Here is a 23416-nt window from a genome sequence, read left to right on the forward strand (position 1 = left end):
ACCTTTTTAACTAGCAGAAGTTCTGAGGTTTGATGGTAGAGCTTTAGTAGGTAGAGGACTCCTTTCTCCTCATTGAAAGTATGCAAACAGAACCAGAAAATTGATGCAGTAAGAATGCTCTAGAGAACCCAAGGTCCGCCCTGACTGGTTTGGCTCAGTGGATAGAGCGTCAGCCTGTGGACTGAAGGGTCCCAGGTTTGATTCCGGTCAAAGGCATGTACCTTGGTTTCGGGCACATCCCCAGTAGGGACTGTGCAGGAAGCAGCTGAATCGATGTTTCTCTCTCATCAATGTTTCTAACTCTCTATCCCTCTCCCTTCCTCTCTGTAAAAAATCAATAAAATATATTTTTTAAAAAAAGAACCCAAGGTCCAAATGGCACATGGCAGATTGGATTATCATTAACTCAGACTCAATGCCCCTCCTTGAAGTGTCCTCCTTTTGAAAACATTACCCACCCCACCTTCTGAACTCAGGTGTGTTCACATGACATGTTTGGGCCAATGAAATGGGGTGGAAGTGATGTGTGCAACTTCCAAAAGGAAGCTATAAGAACCAACAGGTGATTCCATGCCAGAGCACATGCCCAGATTGCATACTTGATCCCTAGTGTAGGGCGTGCAGGAGGCAGCCAATGATTTTCTCTCATCATTGATGTTTCTATCTCACTCTCCCTTCCTCTCTGAAATCAATATATATATATATGTTTTAAAAAGAACCAACACGTGGGTTCATCAGGTTGTCTTTGCCCAGCCCCACAGGAATAGCCATAATCCATATGGAGGCCACCAGACAAGCAGAGTCACCAACAATGGTGACCACATCATAGCATCAGTAAGAAAGGAACATTTCCTTTCGCCAACCACTGAGATTCAGGGATTGTTTGTTAGCACAGCATAACCTGGCCTACACTCACAGATACAGAAACTAGAAAACTATGATCCAGGGGTGAAATTAACCCACCACATATTTCTGTAAATTGACTGCATTGGAGCACAGCCACACAGATTGAACCATTGCCTATAGCCACGTTCACAGTGCAATGAGAGTTGAGTACTTGCAACAGAGACCAAGTGTGGCCCACAAATCCTGAGACCATCTGGCTCTTTCCTGAAAAGCCCTGCCAGCCCCTGGACAAATTGCTCATTAAGACTCTTTCAACCTTGACTTTCTAAGAGTCTACTCTGTGCTGCCATTCACTCATGTATTAAGCAAAGATCAATGGTGATCTTCTTGTGTCAGACACTCTTCCAGGCCCAGGAGAAAAGACAGGGAAGTAGAAACAAAGTCCTTCCTGGCATGGAACCTACTTTCAGTGAGGGAGATACACAAATAAACGAAAGAATAAAAACAGGAGGACTGATCCTGACAAAAGGTGTTAGGGGCAGGGAGACTTCTAAATGCTAATTATAACAAAACAAAACAAAACAAAAGAATGTGCTCTACACTATGGAAATCACCAAGCATAAACAGGTGACTATACTTTTTAAAAATTAAATTTCATAAAATGTCAACATAAAGATACCCTTTACCTTAAGAAGTTGATTCCATTTAAATCAAAGCTTCTTCATAGAATTCATGATTTAAAACACAAATTTGATATCTATAAGCCTCCGTGCTGCCTGATCAGCAGGCATCTCCCAGTTCTTCCCTAACCTATGGCCTTTCCTCGCTACACCTGCAGCTCCTCTGCCTCTGCCCCCGAGTGCCAAGTTCTCGCCTGCTCCAAGTTTGGCCCAGTTGTCATTAACTGCATGACCTTGGGACATTAAGACTGAGGCTTAACCTCTCTGATTCTCAATTTCCTCATTAAGGCTTCCCTTGTAGGGCTGGTGTAAACATTAAATGAACAATTTCACATTTTGATTATGGTAGTACCTTGACTTCATGATTGGATGTGTTTGTCAAATCATAGCACCCGTTTACCTCAAAAGGGTAAATGTTTCTGGATGTAAATTATACCTCATGAATTGGAAAACAAAATCAACTATCTGACAACTTCTAGTTTTAGGACACGACAATTGTTCAACTGATGTCATTTCCTGGCCTCACCTGCTTTCTGTTGCTTTCCCTGGAGGCCTCTGGCCAACTCTGGCATCCACCTGTTGGCACCCAAAAGCATCCTGCACATACCTCAGATTTTAATTGGACATTGATCACATCGTATTATGTGTGTTTCTGTCCGTGTTCCTCTCGACCTGTGAGCTCCTTGAATGGAAAAGGCAATGCCTCATTCACCTCCCATTTCCCTGTCGCCTGGCACTCACATGGGCACCAGTCAATGTGTTTGAATGAAGGTGAGTGTAGACGGAATGTGCTTTGGAGAGGGCTGTGCTTCTCCGCTCTGTGCCTAGCATGACCTCCCCTCTCGAGCCATCCCTCATGAGCAGGACCTGTGTCATCTTTCCCAACAGCACAGCTTGCAACCTGATGCTATTTTAACTTCAACTCAGTGGAGAAAGAGTCAGGTGCTCAGATGATACGAAAGGACCTGGCCACTAATTTCAGCAGGTATTTCATTCTGGATCCATAGCTATACATTATGATTCTTGAGGACTATGATTGCTTTGTGTGTGTGTGTTTTTCAAATATTTCTTTGCATTATTTCTGTGCCAGGTCACAGTTGGTGTGCAAAAATAAAACTGCTCAATTTAGCAACTACTCGGAAAGTCCTTTCCCTCATCACTTTATTAAATCAGGTGCCCTCGATGCTGGAGATATGGAAAATGAATTAGACATGATTTCTGACCTCAAGAGGCAAGGAGATAGAACTGAACCCGAGTGGTCCAGCATTTGCCAAGCTGTTTGCCGCAGAATCATAAATCTGCAAGTGTACCCAGAATCAAATACCCTCAGGACACTCTGGGTATTTAATCCACCTCTTGAGACTCATAATGCACATTAGCACAGTTAAGGCACTGAGAAGGCCTGCAGTAAGTCTGTAAGTAAATGTGGTTTATGTCATTTAATCCAGGGCTTCAGCATTATTGAGTTTCCTTAAGTTACCGTGAGGTAATAAATAACCTCCAAGTCTCAATGACTTCTAACCACAACGGTTTATTTATCGCTCGTTTCATGTGGGCGGGGCTTTGATTCTTCCCCAGGAGTCTTCTTCTTTGTGAATCCAGGCTGAAGGACAGCCTTTCAGGTATATGGCATTCATCTGACAGAAGGAAAATAGCAAAAGCCAAGGCAATGTCTCCTAAAGTGTCTCCTAAGATGAGGCAGGCATTTTGTCCTCTCACAGCCCATTGGCCAAAGCAAATCACATGGCCAAGTCCAATGTCAACTAGGTGAGAAGTGTGCATCTCCCACAGGACAGCACCTCCAGTCACACAGCAATGCCCTGGCAATCCTCCAAGAGGAAGTGAACAATGCAATCCTGTAATCGACCACCAAGTATACTTATTTTTGAACCAAACCTTTTTGGAAAAAATTAAATCATCATATTATTCAGCAATTCCACTCTTAAGGTATATACCCAAAAGAATCGTAGAGCATTATTCAAGCAAAAATATGTACGCGAATGTCCACAGCAGCACTATTCATGATAGTTAAAAAGTGGAGGCAACCTAACTGTCCATCAACCTATGACTCCGAACACAAAATGTAGTACAACCATCAAAATGAAGTGTAAGTTAGCCATGGAAAAAATGAAGTGCTGAGACATGCTGCCACATGGATGAACCTTGAAAATACTTAACAAGCCAGATATACAAGCACCACATATTATATTATTTCATTGACATGAAATATGCAGAATAAGAAAATCTACAGAGACAGAAAGCAGATTAATACTTGCCATGGGCTGAATGGAGAGGGAATGGGGAATGACTGCCGAATGGATCAGAATTTCACATTTGGGGTGGAATTAAATAGTGATGACAGTTGCACAACAGTGTGAATATACTTAATGCCACTGAAGTGTGCATTTTAAAATGGTTACATAAACTTTATGTTATGTATATTTTACCACAATAAAAATGAAGGTTCAAAACAAAACTAATTTGATAGTTTGAATAGACTTAAGTCAGTACATACGTGTTGAGTACCTACTAAGAGCGAAACACTGAAGTAAGGAGAAGCGGATGATAAACAAATAAAAAGGGATATGGTCTCTTCTCTCAGGGATCTTAATTACAGCTTAGTAGCCAATATGTACAACTGTACACATAAGATGAGGTAAATCTATCTGGAACAGAATACAGGCACATCGAACTGCTCTGTGTGCAGTGCCAAAGGACAGTTTCATTCTCACTGAGATGATTTGGAGGAGGAGGAATAAGGATTGACTTAATCATCGTAAAAAATAAACTGGTACCATATCTATCAGAGTCAATGAATTAACTTTCCCAAGTGATTTATTTCTGTTTTCACATCTTGATGCCTGGATTCTGCACAGTCAATGAGCTCAACAAGGAACTGACTGGAACCTGGTTATTAATGGAGAGCATATCACCGCACTGACCATCCATCCCACAGGATCCCACGTGCACACTCGGCCAAGAGTTCACTGACAGGTATAGCCCCATATGACTGTGCGCCAGGAGGTAAGTGCTCTGCCTGGCTGGCGTGGCTCAGTGGTTGAGTGGCAACCTACAAACCAGGAGGTCACAGTTCAATTCCCCATCAGGGCACATGCCCTGTTTTCACCTTGATCACCCAGTAGGGAGCATGCAGGAGGCAGCCAATCAATGATTCTTTCTTATCATTTATGTTTCTGTCTGTCTCTCTCCCTCTCCCTTCCTCTCTTAAATCAATCAAAATATATGTGTATTTTAAAAGGTAAGTGCTCTGATACCCCTTCTGTCATCATCAGCCTGCCATCTGAATTTCCACCTCTTTGTGCACGACTAAGTCTCGAGTCACCAGATGATTCCAGATTTCCTCAGGTTAGAGGCAGCATTTTCTAAAGTCCAGTCAGCAGAATGTTGCAAGGCCTCAGTCACTATCCTAAAGGCATGTGATCTCTTCTGGCCTGGATAATTCAGACAGTGTGAGAAGAGCTATGGAAAGGGTATACCTACCCACATACACAAGTTGCCAAGTAATTTCAGAAAAATCACAGCCTTTCTAAAGTAACTAGCAGAACTTATAACCATGTGCTCTAATAAAAAGCATGGTTATGATTTATATGCTCCAGGTTGAAAAACAACACAGTGTACAGTGTAAGAGCTTCAAATTCTTGCTCTGCCACCTACAACATGGTTTTAAGTCCCGGGAGCCTCAATTTTCAAATCTGAAAAATGGATCTGTGTTGAGGTGTACATGAGACATGGACGTTAAAATATGAGCTCTGCACCTGGCATGTGAGAATTATCCAGTAAATTGTAGCTATCATTATTATTTTATTTCAGCACCCTTGGTTTTCAGGCAACGTGCTTTCTACATATTTTCCTATTAAGTGCAAATCAAAGCTCCCCAGCAGAGGTGTTTTTATCCCCATGTGGCAGATTAGAAGTCCCGAAGAAGCTCGGAGACTTGATTCACGAGTCCACGGCCTTATCACTAGCAGGTGTGCTCTGCTGATCCTCCCCGTCCTTTCGTTTTCTGCCTGAGTCTTTAACGGGCATTTCAGCTCACTTCTCAGAGGAGCTCCACTTCTCCTCTGGCAACGAAGAGGAGAGGGAGCTCCGTGGCTCATAAAGGAAAACCAATCCTTGGATGTCAGCAACCGGGTGAAGGTTGGCAACCCCATTTGGCATGAGGTGTTGCTCTTTTATTCAATAGGCCTCATAGACAGAGCCATGCAATGGTGGAAACAGGACTCCCATCGGTGCCTCCCAGGCCCTGCTAATGGGGCGAGAAGGACCTCAGTCGTAAGCAGTGACTGATTCTAATGAGGCTGATTCTAACGGGGTCTCATCTCAAGGATGCGCTGGCCACGGTCACTGAGCGGTCCTCCCGAGGTCACAGGGCCACACGAAGTGACAGATGTGGGAGAGGAGGGAGCTTATGAACAGGAGACCTGACCATGTCCTGCCCTCTCCCTCTACTACCACAGGCGGGCAGGGGCGGATTACCATTCTACCCACACCTAGAATGGGTTGTGCTGACTCCCAGCTCCCCCGGAGAAGTAAAGTAGCCTGAGGAGCCCAGGGAACCTTAGGGAAGAGCCAGGGAACCTTAGGGAAGAGGTTCTACCTTTCTGAGCCTCAGTTTCATCATCTGTATAATGGGGAGAATAATCCCTCTCTCTTGGTTGGTGGGAGGGACAAATCAGCTAGTGGCTATAAGCACATGCCTGAGAAGGAGCAGCAGCTCAAACCAGTGTTATTTCTGAAAATTCTACAGTCTCTGTTCCTTTCTTTCTACCTCCCATTGCAAGATGATTTTGAAAAGAATCATGTGCATCTGGGAGCACTTCCATTTGGAAATTCTGAATAAAGCGGCAATGAACATTCATGTCTTTTGGTGAACATAGGTAACCTTTCTACCGGGCATATTCCTAGGAGTTGTACCTGCTGGGTCAGATGGTGAGGACATGCTGAGTTTTTAGTAAATGCTGTAAAAGAGTTCTCCAAAGTTGTACTCACTTATCACCATCACCCCCTCTGGCCCCTGGCAATGCATGTAAGTTCCCAGGCTCCGCACTGTCGCTCCTTGGTATTGTCATATTTCTTCATTTGAGCCCGACAGACTGCTGGGTTATGACATTTAATTGTGGTGTTAATGCACATTTTCTGAGGACTAGGAAAGTTAATTACCTTTTCGAATGTTTACTTGCCACTTTGATATTCTTGTTTGTGAAGTGCCTGTTCAGATCTTTTACTCATTTTCTTGTCTTGCTGGATTGTCTGTCTTTTTCTTATTGGTTTTAGGAGTTATTTATATGTTTTGCACAAGCGTTCTCTGTCAGACGCATATATCACAGACATTTCCTTCCACTCAGTAGCTTGCATTTTCATTCTATGAATAGCAGCTTCGGATGAACAGAAATTCTTAATTTCAAGGTAGTCCGATCTATCAGCCTTTCTCTTCCACCTAGTGCTTTTAATGCTCAGCCGAGTAAGTATCAGACCACTGGAGAGTCCTGGGATGGGAGTCTCCTGTCTGATCTTTAAGAAGCTTTTCCCTTTCACCTTCCAGCGCCAGAAGATGATTCTCCCTCAGATACCACTTTTCCCCTATGATTCCTCTATTTAGACAGACAGAATGAATTACTCCCCTTTCTGGGTCTCCATAATAGTATGCATTACTTTTATTATCTCTATTATATATCACCTTGAATCATATGTATTTTCCTGTCCATCCTCTCTCTCCCTCATCCCCACACTCCATTCCCTCAATTATCTATATTCCTCACGGTCTTTTTGCTGAATCCTGGTCATGACGCCTTCTAAGTAACTCTAAAATTGGTCTCTTTTCCTCCACCCCGACTGCTCCCTTCATATCTAAATGTGTGACCTCTCATTGCAAGTACTGCACTAGCCTCTAACCAGTCACCAACCTGTAACCCGCCCTTCTCTAATGAACAGATCACTCAAAAGCCAGACTGGATTTCCAAAAGATGAATCTCTCATGCAGCTTCCCCTGTAAAAACCCTTCCATGGTGCCCAGTGCTCTCAATAGTGTTCAACTCATTCATGTGCTGCGGAGGCCTTCCAGGATTTGAAGGATCCCTTTGTCTTTCTCATCACTAGTGTCTCAGCTTTCATCTCTAGGACTTTTTCAGTTCCTCGAATGCCCTCCATAAAGACTCCTTCGTATGCTCCATATCCACGACCCTGTCCTCCTCTCCTCCTCCAGGTCTCATCCTACGCATCTCTTTTAGCAAGAAAACTTCCCTGACCTCCTAGTAAGTTAAGTCCCCATACAAACTGCTACCATAAAACACTCATATCTTCCCCCATTAAAATGCATGATGCCTATTACTGTTTAAGTCCATCTTTTCTGGTGGAGCATATATTTCCTTGGGGTAGAAACTGCGTCTCGTTACTGTATCCTTGTGCCTAGCTCAATGCCAATATGGTTCTTTAAAATATATATATATATATATATATATGCAGGGTAGGATAAAAGTAGTTGTATAGTTATTGGTATGGAAAATAATACAAAAATTAATAGTGCAAGAATAAACTGTTTCACATGCTCACAACTTTAAACTTACTTTCCCTCCACCCTGTATACAGTGAATTGAAATGAACTGATTTGTTCTCAGATGCCCATGGTCTAACATTAAATTTGGCACATAGCCCGTTTCAAGAAAAGTCTTCATAGAACCCTAGAGTCAGTATTGAGAAGGCCTTCAAGACCACTCACTTCAATCATCAACCCAATGGAACGATGATTAAATAATCTCTATAATGTTCCTACCAAATGTCATTTACTTATAACTTGGAGCCATCACACACTTGGGCAGGCCACTCTAGGTTCGGCATGAATGTGCATTAGAAGATCTAGTTTAAACTGAGTTTAAACTGAGATCTATTTTATCTCAGTTAAAAGCTGGGGTCCTTGGAGTTTCCCGTCAGTAGATTGGGCTTAGCCCATTTTATCCATGTTAATGAATTTGACTACCTTTTCTGCAAGACAATCCTTTAGGTATCTGCAGACAAGACATTTTGTTCAAAGTCAACCTTCTTCGGCTATTTATCTAAGACACCCTCCTTCAGGCACACTGTGGTTTCTTAGTATCCCCCTTAAAGTGTGATGTGCAGACTTGAATCCAATGCTTCAATGATCAGTCGAGAATAGGACAAAGCTGTCACCTCCTTTTTGTGTGGATAATATACTTCTAATAATGTAACCAATGGCAGGCCTGGGTTTTGGGGGACTGAGACTTATAGAGAAAAGTAATTCAAAATTAGATATGAAAGTGAACATTTAGAATGAGAAAAGATGAGGATTTAGAAGGTGAGGGAACCCTGGACTTCAAGATTCATTAGGTTTATGGTAAATCAGCCTTTAAATGTCCATATGATCTAATAACTTCCTAGTAACATCCTGTGAACACCTCCTAAATTTATCCCAGTGCTAACTCAGAGGTCTCTCCGCCTCTAATGTGCACAAGCAGGGTGATCAATGCAGACTGAACCCAAATTTCCTGGGTTCAAACCCTGCTGGCACTTCAAGGTCGCTGTAGCTATCACAGGAACTGACATCACTGGCACACCTAAGTGAGTTCAGACCTTCTTATTAGGCATTACCAAACCCAGCTGTCTACTCTTTACTAAAGGAGGTAGGGTTATTCTTCATGTATTTGAGGATATGTTTTGTTCTAACACTAAACCACTTTCTTGGCCTGAATTTCCCTAAAGATTTTCATTCATTGCTCCTCAGTGACACTTCCAAGCCCTCCCTGAACCATTTTCCAAAAATCTTCTCTAACAAGAGCATGCATCAAAGAGTTGCCAAGGAACCAGAATATAAAAGTCATATTAAGCCGTGCTTAGCTCAATCTGCCAATCTCAACCCAACTTTCCTCCCACTGACATTCAGAATCACCTTACTAGAAGGTCACATTTTTGAGTCTGCTCAAAGTTAAAGCATGTCACTTCTTTTCCTGACTATAAAGTTAATACATGATCACCTTAGAAAAGTTAGAAAAGGAGCTGGAAGCCCAAAATAGATAATATATAACATAATCATCCAGAGGTAACCTCTTTGAACATCTCAGAGTATTTCCTTACAATATTACAATATTGTGTGTTTTTCTTATTCTTTTACATTGTCATGCCATACATCCAATTGGAAACCATCCATTTTTAAATTAACATTATATCCAATTATTGTCACATACACTTGGAAATTCCTTATAAACAATGTTTTAGCACCTGCCAAATGTTGTATGAATGCTACAGTAACTCAGTCTCCTCATGTGAACAATTGAGATCTTTATGTTGTTTCTCTGTTATTATAAATTATGCTTTTTAAAACAGAACCATCTGTACTTAAAGCCTTGTCAGTTTCCCCTACAATCTCCTCTACACTTTATGATGAGTTAATAAGGGTAAAATTACTATTTTTAAAGGTTATATTATTATAAAGTCATGAGTATATATGGAACATCTAACAGGACCTGATAGATAATATATATGAAATGAATACAAATATTTAAATAGAGCAACAAATTAATCCTTAGGATTTTTCCATTCTCACTACAATGCCAAAGAGCTGTCTCTATACTCATACAGTGTTGAGTGTTCGCATTTGTCAGCTCTGCTACAAGCACAAACACATGTGTGTAGGAATATACTGAAGACCACCAATGATGAAAAAACAAGGAAAAAAATTACATAGAACCAAAAACTCCTCAAACTCTCCTATAGCTCTTAGAATTCAAATAACACCTGCCAAAATACATTGAAAATCAAACACCATAACGTATGAAATCCAGCCGATATGATAGGAAAGTTTAATATATATTAGAGCATCTATCAATAACACCATTTAGACGTTTTCATCAAAATAATCAGATAAAGCTCTCATTTCCATACTTGGTATCTGAAAACTAATGAATAACCACGAGTTTCATGTCCTGTTCATGTTAAATTTTTAAAGGAGTTTACATCATGAATGTCTCAGTTTTTATTGCTTTTCTGTCTTTCATCTTCTTCTTCACTCTCCCAGCACAGCCTGCCTTCCCCAGGCTGCCTCCCCACCAGGCTGCCTCTCCACCCTCTGGTCCCACCATTGCCACCAGCACCTACCCTGAAGGTGAAGTTTGCTCTCGGTGCTTTGCAGAAGGACAGAACTCACAGAGTCCAGATTGTCGTAGCTGTTACAGCCCAGGGGCCCAGTGCGTGTCTCTGTGACCTGGAGTGGACATCAAGGGGGACAGATATGAGACATATACCCTTTATACAAAGGCAGACCACAGCAGAGCAAAGCCGGCAGAGAAAGACCCTAGCCCCAAGCCCATGGCTGCCTCCTGAGCACCTTGCCTTTGCCAAGGGCCATGCCTGCTGTCACCAAGTGGGGGACAAGAAGGCAGGCCAGTCAGGCAGGAGGCAGAAGGCACAGGCTCTGTCCATGGTACTCCACAGAGTCGCTTTAAGTAATATAGGAACTAGTAAGTGAAAGCAGTACATTTCAAAAGCACGGCCTTTAGAACCAGGAGCACCAGTGTTAGATCCTGGCTGGTCCACTTATGACTTCATTTCTCTAACCTGGAAGGTGGCGAGATTAGATGTGATGGATGTAAGTGCCTGGTAATAGGGCATATGTTCAAAAATGGGCATCTTACTGCCAAAAGTCTCTAGAAATTGTGATACACGCATATGCATTATTATCAGGTGAGAACAATCAAATTGTCCCCATTTAAAAATAAACTCAGCAAGGAGCGCCATCACCACCACAGCAACACAAAACGTCTGATGCTTTGCTGGTGCATTTCCGAAACACTGTCCTAGAATAACTGAGGTGGTTACCGGGGGGTGGGGGGGTGGGGGGGAAGCTATTCAGAAAGATAACTGTGGAATAGGGACAGTTTAGTGGGAAAAAAGAGGCTTCGCCAGCCCTTTAGCCTACACTTCCCATCATTTAACACTGCCAGCTGTGGGGCCTTGAATCTGGAACTTTCTTTCCTAAGCCTCGGCGTCCCCATCTACAAAATGTCACTAATACTCTCACCCACCTCAGTAGGTGAAGGGATCTTATTTTTGAAGTCTCTAGCTCTTAGGAATCAATCAATAAATGCAGGACCATTTGCTTTGGGGTTTTGACAAATCATACATTCTTTTTTTTTTTAGGAGAATAATAATATAGTTATTAGAACCTAGTTGTTATCGAATGAGAATCAAAACTACCAATTCGTTTTGCTAGAGATGCCCAGGGGAAAGGAAACCCTGGGGAAAACTTCCCCACCCCGGTCGGTCAGCTGTGTGCCTTACAGCTGGCGGGGTCTCCAGGGAGTGTCAAGAAATGTTAGGGAAAGTCAAGGCCCCAGGTGAGTGGGGAAGACAGGGCTCCTGTGGGAAGGGCTGGATACGTGGGCTGAGATTTCTCTGAGAAAGCGCTCCGGCTGCACTTCCTGGATGCACAGAGGAGGATTAGCCGGTGACAGCGCTTCGATCTCTCAATCCGGCCCCTTCCAGTGGGGAGAGAACCGTTTGATGATAATAAAAACCAGGCCTTTGCTTCACTCTGACGCTGACGGCTTCATCAAGATCCGCTTCTCTGTGCCAAGTTCCCCAACCACATAATCCCCCCAGTACAGGAGATTCTTGGATAACTGGCTCTTTGTTAGTTGAGCTGATTTATTTCTCTCCTTCCTACCTCCCCTCTTCAGTAACTTTCTCCCGCCACATTTTTCTCTTGCCTGCCACAATTTCTGACTCTTCTGTCCAGGTCTCCTGTACACTGTCCCCCACCCCGCCCCCACCACACACACACACACACACACACACGCACACACACACACACTTTTTTCCTAGGGACATTGTAGGAAGTCTTAATATCAGACTAGGTCTGCATTTTATTCAGGAGGGAAAAATTAGACTGAAGACTGAGACGCACAAGGCAGGTATAATCTGGTTTTAAAAAATTGAGAGGCAAAAAATCTGCACTGAAACTCTCAGAATTGATTAATTATATCAAAAAGGACCTCCTCCTTTATTCTCTTTATAAAGGAAACCCCTGAATTTATTGCACTGAAAATGGAATCTGGTTGTTTTTTTTTAAGTTCCCGTGCAGTAAGGCATTGAATTAAAAGTCTACAGCTGCTCTATTTAGTGTGGCTATTAAAATTAATTAAAATGAAATAAATGTATACATTTAGTTTCTCCGAAGCCACATTTCAAGGGTGGCTATTGTCTTGGCCAGACCAGACACAGGGCATTTCCATCATCTTGGAAAGTTCTATTGGCTAATGCATTATGTAGCTAAGCCTGACAGACTGCCTGTCTTTATAAATAAAGTTTTATTGGCACGCAGCCACACCCATTTGTTCACATATTGTCTATGGCTAATTTTTGTGTAATAGCAGCAGAATTGAGTTGTAGCAACAGAGACTATATGACCCACAAAGCTTTCAACATTTATTATCTGGCCCTTTACAGAAAATAGTCACTGACCCCTGGTCTAGAGACTAGAGTTCTAGTCCCTGTTAAGGTACTCTCTATCCATGAACCCCTGGGCAAATGTTAAAGAAATTACTGTAATTCTGTAACTCTGTGACCTTCAGAAAATCATCATCCATTGTTGCCTCAGTTTCCTCTCTTAGGACAGAGCCTGGAAATCATCCATACAGGAGAACTTTGAGAGTGAATGACAAGATTGTTGCTAATAATGCTATGGCTATAGCCGGGGCTGCCCTAGTGAATCAGTACCGATGGTCATCCCAATGACAATGCCCATGTACTTGACCACATCAGTCAGGGGGTCCTGTGAAGGTCCATGGGGGTGAAGCCAGGGATTGTATCTGCCCATCAACTCTCAGAACACTGGGCTGCAGTGCTGTTGTCTTCGGAACCTGCCACCCAGCCCACCCTCAGGCTGTACCTTGATTGCTCCAGTTGATATCTGGATCTCATGGAGCCTCCTCATGGTGCCGTCACGGTCCACAAAGTAGGACGATGCAAGCTGGTGCAGAGCTTCAACACTTTGAGTGGCATTCCCTGACTTCCTGTCGAGGCGACTTTTGTCCATGTACATGGTCAAGGCCTCCTCCCCTGCACAGAAAGGAAAGAAGCTCAGGCAGCCCTACTAGCCTTGGGGTGGGCGGGACAGCTCCAGACCGTGGAGGCTGAAAAGACCCTCAAGCCTCCCACTTGATTTCGCCCAAATTTCCTTCTGCCAATGAAAATCAAGAGCACAATGAAAGAGAAATAGACCATAGGTGGTTTTGAGCACTAAGCCCCATTGAGACGAAGGTCACAGAAAAGTTCTTAGTCATCAAGTCCGACTCCAACTCATCCACTTTGTATTTCTCACCAGCAGCATCTAAAGACTCACCTCCTCTCTTTGAGGTTCAGTCTCTTCTGTAAATTGATGAATAGGCCAGAGATGGCCCCTTCCCATTCCTTTCTCCTTCTTCTGTTTCCTCCTCATCATCCAGTTCCTCCTTTTCCTTTTCCTTTTCTCATCTCTCCCCTCACCTTTTCCCTCCTTCCCTTTCTCTCCTTCTCTTTCTGCTACCCCTTCCTAGATGGACAGATGGATGGATGGATGGATGGATGGAATAGTGGAAAGCCAAAGAGATAGATAGATGGTAGATAGACAGATAGATAAAGACATAGTTGAGAAAAAGAGATAGAAAAAAATGTGTTTGTTACAGAGAAAAATCTAAACTGTGTGCTCTGTGAAGTCAGACACTGTCTATATTACTTCATAGAAGAATAACGTGACCCTGAGGGTGGTGGACAGACAGCTACAGGCTGAGAGAACCAGAGGACTTCTTTTGTAGCTTATCTCTTGCAGTGGAAAAGCAAACACAGCTGTGGACCACATTCAGAATTTGATAGGGTTGCAGAACTCCAAAAATATTTCAATAATAAATCCATTATCATCTGGAGGATAAATGGATGGGGAGATGGATGGATGGGTAGATAGATGACTGACTGAGTAGATGAAGAGATAGATGGGTGGAAAGGTAAATGATTAAATTAAGTGAATACGTTAGAAGGTAGAGCCAAGTGGCAGCGGAATAAGTCTTCCAAGGGTCAGTGTAGGCTCTGAGGGCCTGTGAGAGGAGGTGAAATCAGCTGGTCCCTCTGGACTGAGGACTGGCAGCAGCAAACTTCAGATCAGGAGGGGTTAATGGGCTTCTCACTGCATTATTAAGACTTAATTTCTTGTTTATTAAGAGAATGTTCTGTTTAGAGTTGCTTTCCCATTAGGGCATTGCTGCAAATTGCCTCTTCACCTCACAGAGGCCTTTCCTAGGCATCTGTCCTCGGGGAGCCCTGCCTCTCTCTTTGCAGCCGGACTTGTCGAGGGGAACAAAGTGGACTCAGCCACTCTGGGGGGTGTGGCGGGGGAGGGGAGGTGAGGCTGGGGTGGAAGATGAGCACCTGGCCTTCTCAGTCAATAGAGGCTACAAGTTCCAGATGGAGCGGGGGTCTGAACTCTATTAGTAGCCTCTGGGTACCCCTCATCCTTCCCCGCAGAACCCCTGTGACTTTATTCTCAGCCTTCCTCTTAGCCAAGGGGAGATTTCCCACAATGCAGGGTGAGAAATGAGTAGACACACAAACATACACACAAGTACAAAAACATGAACCCTGGCACATAAAAAAAATTCATGCAATGTACACACATGTGCATGTGCAAGCTCACATATACCCATATGTGGACATTGCATCCACAAGCACAAGTCCAAAGAGTGAGCCTGTGTGCACTGAGTGTGCAGGGAGGTCCACACACGGCTGACTTATATCCAAGCGCAGGTAGGCATGTGCACACACCTGTCTATGCGTGTTGCAAGCTTATCATGCACATCACACAGACACACCCAGGCTCCAGGGGGCTTCCTTTGGGCCAAAATATGATCTTTTGAGGAACGAAGGAAAACTGGTATTCCTGTGAGTCACCCTCACCCCCAAAACTTCCCTTCACCACCCTCCATAAGAAAATCACTCATGACAAGCATTTTAGGAGTTTAAGATCTCAGCAAAAAATTGAGGATCCCATGGATACGTCTGAGTTGTCAGCCCTCCCACCGCCTCCACGTCTTCCTTCTCACTCCCTTTCTTGCACTTTCCTCTCCCTCAGAGCCATAGAGATGCATTTCCTTGTCCCACATGTGACAGCTTACGGACTGCAGTTGTTGTCTGAGTATGCCCTTAGGAACTCACCTGACACCTCAAACACCTTATCAAAGCATTTCTCCTAAATGGAAACAGAGTTCTCCTTGGGAAAAATTACAGTGAATAAAATTTTCTATAACTCCTATAGTTAGGAAAACTCACATCCGGACAGAAAAATGATTTGTTCAATGTCTTCCATTCATCTAGTGAGCGGTTTCTTAGCCCACTAAATGATAAGTATAATATCAACAATCACTATACCAACAGCAATAGCAACACTTTGTTAGGTGCAAAACACTGCACTGAGCACTTTGGATGCATCATTTTATTTAATCCTCACAATCTGAATGAAGGAAGTACTATAGTTATCTCTATTTATACAAGGGGAAGACATGGCTTACAGGAAGAGTAACTTGCAAAGGGGACCCCAGAGCCTGCCCCTTCATTCACTACAACTTACCACCTCCCTCCCCTCCCTCTGCATGAGGAGGCCCTTAAGAGATATTTTGCCATGAATGAATGAATGAATGAATGAATGAAATGATGGTGTAGAAGGACCTCACAGGAATTCCTGTTGCCTTGTGTTCAATCAACAGTCAATCTTTCCCTTCCCCCTGCCCACTCCTCCATGTGGAGGGAACATCTAGGGCCCGCTGTCCAACACCAGAACTCACTCCAAAGCTTTGCATATTTTAAAATGTTGTGCTGTGGAAACAGGAGAGGAGCAAGGCTCTGTGAATAATTCACCACCTCGCCTTGGAAAATTAAAAATATATTTCACCGCACAAGAAAGGTCTGTCATTTGGGGTTTCCAGAGACTCCGACAGAACACAGCCTCTAATGGAAGAACTGAATTGGTGGCAAGAATTTTATTTTTCAGGTAAAATGGGAAGTAGGAGAAGTTTAAAAAAAGGGCTACAGGTTAATGCAACACTCAATGTAGAAGTGATTTTCACTTTACAAGAGAATAGAATTTATACTCCATGATTTAACATCCATAGTCCGACTTCACCTGATCCCTGACTAGCAACAAGCAACAAATCCATGCTGCTTGGCTGTTTTGGGGAGTGGGTGGGTTGGTGGATGAATTACCAATGCATGGCTGGTGTTGGGTCGAAATCTAGTGCAGGCTTTGTGGACTGAAAGCCCTAAATTAAAAGCTAAGGGTTAACTTTTCTGTTTTTGTTTAAATATATTGAATTTGGAAAAAAAAAAAACCCCAGAAAAGAAACTTAGCTTTGTCACATACTAGCAGACTCTTCTAAGTCTTAGCCTCTTTATCTATAAGTGCAGATAATTTGACTTAACGTGCAGTTTTGAAGGATGAAAGACAATATACAATGTGTGGTATGAGTATGTACTCAATATTAGTAGCTATTACTATAAGAATGAATGAATGAATTTGCCAAACCAATCCACGTTCCTCACATCATCAACTTCCTAATCTGATCTTCCTCAAAATGCAACTGCCTGCTCAGCCTAGAAAGCTTCCCTCCTTCCCTCCACCTGGTCAGCTCCTGTCCACCTGACAGCCACTTCCTCCCTGCGTGTGTACGAACCACGGCGGCCCATGGTGCTCACCCCTCCTCTGAAGGAGAAGACATCTAGTATCCTGTGTAGCTGCCATAAGCCCTATCCAAAGGCCACTTAGCACCTCTGAGGAGGTGGCATGGTGACTTACCACCAAAGGGTTTTCTCAAACTTCAGTGGACCCCGTCACTGTGGTAGAAGAAAACTGATGACCGAGGGATGGCAGTTTATAACATAAATGATGCATGCAGGCAAGACCCATGAGCATCTAACTGCAGTAGTCTCTACCATCCCCCCTTTTTTGCATTTCTTTGCTGCCTTTTATCCTCCCCTCTTCTCCTTACACCCTAAAGACTGATTGGACTTGGGAGGGATGGGTAAGGCTGAGCAGGGTGGAGCAGCTAATCGGCCTTCCAAGTAACCTACTCCAAGAAGATACAAATGATACTCCCTTGGTAAAATTAGAACCTCAAACTATCAGTCTCTCAAGCAGACTTAAATTAACACAGGCAATTCTCCAAACAGCACCTGCATTTTAATTATTTCCCCAGATTAGACTACCTTGCAAAAGGAACTAATACAATAACCAAATTAAGCATTCCCAACAACAAACTGAGCGAATTCCAAGGTGAGGCCATGCTTCCACAGAAGTTAGTCAGCTGTCTAGAAGGTAGACGGTCCCAGACAACAGAATCAACTGCTCTGAGAGGACCACAAGAACCCAGACCACCTGGCTTATGTGGTGATATCTGCTTTGGAGAGATGGGCCACGGCAGAGATGTCAATTCAGCTTTGATCCCAGGGCATCCCGCCCTCCCCTCCGTCCCAGACCCAAAGTCATGATGAGGCTCTGGCCCCGTGTGCTGACCTACCTCCCAAGGTGGCAGAGATGAGGAGGTGGGTGCCGTACTTTTTGATGATGGTGTCGATGAACTGCTGAGTGGTCGGTCTCCTGCCCAGCAGGCGGATGCTCCTTTGAAACTCCGGCATGAGCGGCACTGGGTGACGGACCAGGTCTCTCCTCTCGATGGCTGTGTTCCTCACCTTCCAACGGGCAAACTCCCTGGGCAGGAGAGATAAGTGAGACTCTGCAACTTGCCACCTCTACCCCAAGCCAAAGTCTACCCACTATCCCGACACCCCTCTTATGGGAGAGAGTGACTATAATTGTTCTTCATATTTGTCAAGTGATACTTAGAGCAAGAGCTCTCAATCCTCTTCAGCCAACAAATATTTATTGAACACACTTCTGATCCCTGGGAGACTTTGGAGAACCAGGGAGACACAGAGCAGCAGGGATATAAACGTATCACTTGTTGTCTCCATGCTTCTCCACCTTTCTCACTAGACTGTGAATGATACCACAGAAATGGGGTAGTTCTAGGTACATGGTGCATGTTACATGGTAGGACTCATGAGAATGCTAACTGGATGAATAAACCAACAAATGAATGGATGAAAGGAAAGAAGGGCGGGACAGGGGGAGGCAGGCTATGTAACAATGGACAAGATCTACGGCACCAAGCAAACTGAGACCTATTCTAAGACAATTACAAAATCAAGTAAGCCCAGAGCTCAGTTTAATTAAAAAAATTTAACATGAATTCATTGAGCAACTATAATCTGGAAGAAATTAAGCTGGGTTCTGAAGCCTGGGGGCTGGAGGGCGGGGTTCGATCTTTCCCTTCACTAATGATAAGATGGATCAAGACCAGAGAACACTGAACGTGGGAGTCCAACTCAGCAGGCTCTCACTCCACCTCTTGCAAACTGATGCGACCTTGAACAGAGCATGTCCCTTCTCTGGACCTACCTTTCTCATCTATAAAATCCAACTAAGAGTATCTCTCTCCTGTGAAGCACAGGTTCCATGAAGCATAGGGTGTGAAAATGCCTCTGGAAACTGCCAGGCACTAATTCAGTGTGAAACATTGCTTCATAGCATTATTCCCTCACAAATTCCAGACACCTAAATCATTAAAGGTTCCCGGATGATGGACAAGGAGCATGCACACTGAATCCCAGTAGGAACTTAAGGGGCCTTGGTTCAGGTGCCCTTTACTTTAGTAATGACCTCGGTTCTTACCAAAGACGAAGTTACCCAGGAATAATCAGCTCTCCAACCTGCCTGAGTTACAAGCTCTAGGTCCCTTGAGAAAAACAGACCAGCCAAGAGGAGTGTAAGGTCAGCATAGATAAACGATGGGAACCGGAGTTTAATGAAAAGGTCTCTCTCTCCTGCCACAGGATGGGAGAGACAAATGAAGGACGAGGCACAGAGCAAGAAGAGGCAGAAGAGTGTGGGAATTCTGCCGGACCTGCCCAGGTAATTCAGTGGTGGTGTCAGAACCCTGACGCAGAGGAGACTGGGTCTGAAGAAAGCTTTCACATCGGAATAAGTTTCCAAGCCTCAGAACTACAGTCTATGTCTGCTTAAGGAATCTCTGTCCACAATTCATAGCATAGTTCAAATTCTAAATGAAGTGAGCTCAGTATCATAGACATGGGTACTTATTATGTCAATCCGCTGCCCTCAACGAACCCTTGCAGGGCACAAAGGATCATGTCTACAAAAGGTGGATGGGCACGTCACGGTCCCATGGCCTGAAGAAGCTCACAGTCTGGCAGGGAAGAGAAATTTCCTATTTATTGCAAATCAAGGACTACAGAATTCAGAAGAAGGAACCCAGATGTCTCAGGTCTCCTGGGGGTGCTCCAGAGAGGAGGTCACACCTAAACTATTGTTTTGAAGTTCCCACGGGACTGAGACAAACAGAAATGCTGTTGACACAAAGAAACACACACAGCTATGCATGTGGAGGAAAGGGCAGGGGCACAGTGAGTGTGAGGGGGATACATAATGCATATGGGAAGGGCGGAACAAGACAGGAGATGCAGGAAGAAGGGGTGAAGATGTTGACAAGATGGGACAAGTGGGGTGACAAGATATGGGGATGTGAGAGCTAGTGGGGAGGAATTCAATAGGTGTGGTAGGTGGCTTGGACGTGAATCCCAATGACCCTAGGCCCCTGGTGTTCACACTCCACGCAATCTCTTCCCAATGAGTGTGGGCACAAGTGGACCCAGCAACTTTCTTCCAAAGAACAGAATAGGAAGGAGAGTGAATGTTACTTTCACGATTAGGTTACACAATACGGCCACTTCTCTCTCTATAATTCTGATTTTTTTGAAAAAAGAAACATATCCTTGGGTAGGAGTGAAAATAGAAAGCAATGAGAATCATCAGATATTTCTGAAGAAAATATTCTTTCCTCATCAGATTATCCCTGAAATTTATTAAATTATATTAAATTATATACATTAGCTATGGAATTACATATATGTTTAGAAACTATTACATAGACATATACTAGCTGAATATATAGTTTTATGTTATATATTATCATTATAATACTATATCACATATATATCACTTTTATTTATAACATGACCCTGGGTTACTTTTTTTTTATGTGACTATGTCTACATTCCTCAAAACTAACACACAGAGAGGTTATGCAACATGACAAAAGTCACAGACTCTACCAGTTAGTGGAAGAGCTGAAAGTAGAAACCCAGTATCCTGATTCATAAATCACCCTTTCAATGTAGACACTGTAAGGTAGATATGAAAACTACAGCAGAAGCAGGACTGGCCCAAAGGAATCTGCCACCCACCACCAAAGCACAAGCCCACGACTCAATCCCGTTCGGCTTTTTTTAACAGCCTGCATCGTCTTCCCAATATGCACAGCTACACCCCAGGGCCTGCCCTCTGTGTTGCTTCCTTGAAAACTAAGAAGGAAGCTGAGGCTGCGTTCCCACTCCGTCCTGGCAGGTGATGCCAGGCCTAAGGCGGGTGGGGGCAGAGTGGGGGCCTGCTGAGCAGGGCCAGGCTCTTGGGAGGGGCCCTGCCACTGGGTGGGTTGTTATGAAGTGCTGGCTCTGTGCCAGGCTCTCCATGCTCAACATCACCAATGGAGCTCCGAGCCTAAGGAACCCACCTTCCTGGAAAAAGGGGATGACTAGGAGAGCCACGTAACAGCACTGTGCTACTCGCAATGGTCGTTATAGTCACACAGTGATCGGACGGGAGGGTCCCTGACCCAGTCGGGAGGAGGGGCTGGGGTGGAAGCAGACCTGTCAAAGAATTCTCTGTACAAGTTGAATCTTAAAGGGCATGCAGGGTTTGGGCAAGGATAGTGAAAGAATGGTTTGGGAAGAATGAGATCTATGTGCAAAAATGGAGGAGAATGGGAGAGGTAAGGCAGTTGGAGAGAGAGGGGTGCATGTGTGTACAGCATTCATGTGTGTGTGTGTATACATGGATGTATAAAATGATAAGAGGTAGAGACAGACAAGTTGTCAGGGACCACATGACAAAGTGCCTTGTGTGCCGAACTTTGTTATTAGACTTCTGTCTGTAAACTGTTCTTATTGGCCAACAATACAGACTAACACCTTTCAGAGAATAAATTCATGTGACATCATAGGGATGTTGGAGCAAAAACTGGTAGTCACAGGATTCTACTACTGTGTACTCTCCACCAAAATGCACACAGGTGAAGGGCTTTATGGGACCAGAGCCATTCAGAAGTAAAATTAAACAATACTAGAGTTGAAACGATGGATTTAGGTTTTCAAAATCTGAGTACCTACTATTTTCTCAGATCAGAGGATAGAGCAGTACACAAATTAAAGTCCTGCTATCAAGGATCATGCATACAGGTGAGGGTGGACAGCTAACAAAGAGACAAATGTGTAATGTGTCAGAGGGACGTACATGATATGAAGACAAAAATCAGAGGAAGAAGATTAGGATGTCCAGGGGTGGGTGAAGGTGTGGTTTTATATAGATGGTTGGAAAAGCCTTCCTGGTTTGATGACATTTCAGGAGAGACTTGGTGTAAATGAAGACACCATGGAGTTACTCGGCAGAAGAGTGATCTAGAAAGATAAGTTAAGATAAGATGAAAGAAACAGTTATAGAAAAAAAAAACCTCTCAAAATATGGAATTAAAAGATCTCAAAAAGATAAGTTAGATTTGATAAACATTTTTAAATTCTAAGTAATATAGAAAGTCAATAGAAAGTTCTGAACAATGGGCCAATCACACTTATGTTTGAAAAGAGGAGCAGGCAATCTTGTTTTCTGTAAAGGGCCATTATAGTAAATATTTTAGTTTTGCTACCATAAACAACACATACATAAGTGAGCATGGCTGTGCTCCAATAAAACTTTATTTACCAAGCAGATGGCAGGCCGGATTTGGCCCAGAGGGAGTATGACCCCTGTTCTAAAAGCATCACTGACGCCTTTCGTAGAAGTCATCAAATTTAACTCACTCAACCCCCAAATGGGGGAACTGAATTTCAAAGACATGAAGTTATTTGCCCAAGATCACACAACAATGACTGGCAGGGCTGACATCAGACCTTAGCTCAGCACTCCAACTACAGTGCCCTTTCCATTGCAACGTTCCACCTTAAAACACACACACACACAATAAATAAATAAATAAAAGAGAGTGAGAAAGCCTTGCTAGTCATCTTGCCTAACTGCTCTGCTGGCCCAGGAACAATGCCATGTAAGTTCTCGGGGAACTGAGCACAACGGAACACGTATCCTTCATTCTGAGCCCACAGCGCAAGTCGATTCCCCTTGGAGGGGAAGGAGCACTCACAAAGGCACAGGATCCGTGGAATATGCCCAATTAGTCCTCCCAGCAGGACAGGCATACCAATTAGATGGAGATTAAAAAGGGATCCTGGCTGGGGGGCAGGGGGTAGCTGCAGCAAGGCCCATCCCAGTGAGGGAGTGGAAGCCAGAGGCTCCTGATGACAGAGGCAGAGGATGGATGGAGACTGGGGTCGGGTGGCAGGACTTCAGATAAGGCTGGAGAGAAGATGGTCAGCCCAATGCTTAGCATCGCCTGGGTAGGAAAGCTCACTCATCCTCTTTACTAACGCTCTGTTCTCCTGTGTGTGTGCACGTGTGCACCCCCCCCACACACACACACACATGCACACACACACCCATTCAATGACACACTGAGCATGAGGTGGCACTGAAGGAGAAAAGATGGTAAGAGACAGGAGAACTGGGAACTGGCTCTGTGGCCTAGAGAAATAAGCTGATGTATTAGGTGGTCTTCAGCTCTATATCTCTCAGCTTGGGCTCTGGAGGGAGAAATCTT

General features: G+C 43.8%; 1 protein-coding gene across 2 annotated transcripts in view; it reads right to left on the reverse strand.

Moving 5' to 3' along the window:
* BRINP1 (bone morphogenetic protein/retinoic acid inducible neural-specific 1) overlaps window positions 1-23416 on the reverse strand; it is a 143123-nt gene that overhangs the window by 35004 nt on the left and 84703 nt on the right. For both annotated transcript variants that reach the window (XM_006773978.2, XM_006773979.2), the window contains exons 3-5: window positions 18092-18282; window positions 13444-13613; window positions 10653-10758 (exon numbers count right to left, since the gene is read on the reverse strand). In XM_006773978.2, the coding sequence (XP_006774041.1) occupies window positions 10653-10758; window positions 13444-13613; window positions 18092-18282 (467 nt within the window). The remainder of the gene's footprint in view (window positions 1-10652; window positions 10759-13443; window positions 13614-18091; window positions 18283-23416) is intronic.

Source organism: Myotis davidii, unplaced genomic scaffold, assembly GCF_000327345.1.
Source record: "Myotis davidii unplaced genomic scaffold, ASM32734v1 scaffold964, whole genome shotgun sequence".
NCBI lineage: Eukaryota > Metazoa > Chordata > Mammalia > Chiroptera > Vespertilionidae > Myotis > Myotis davidii.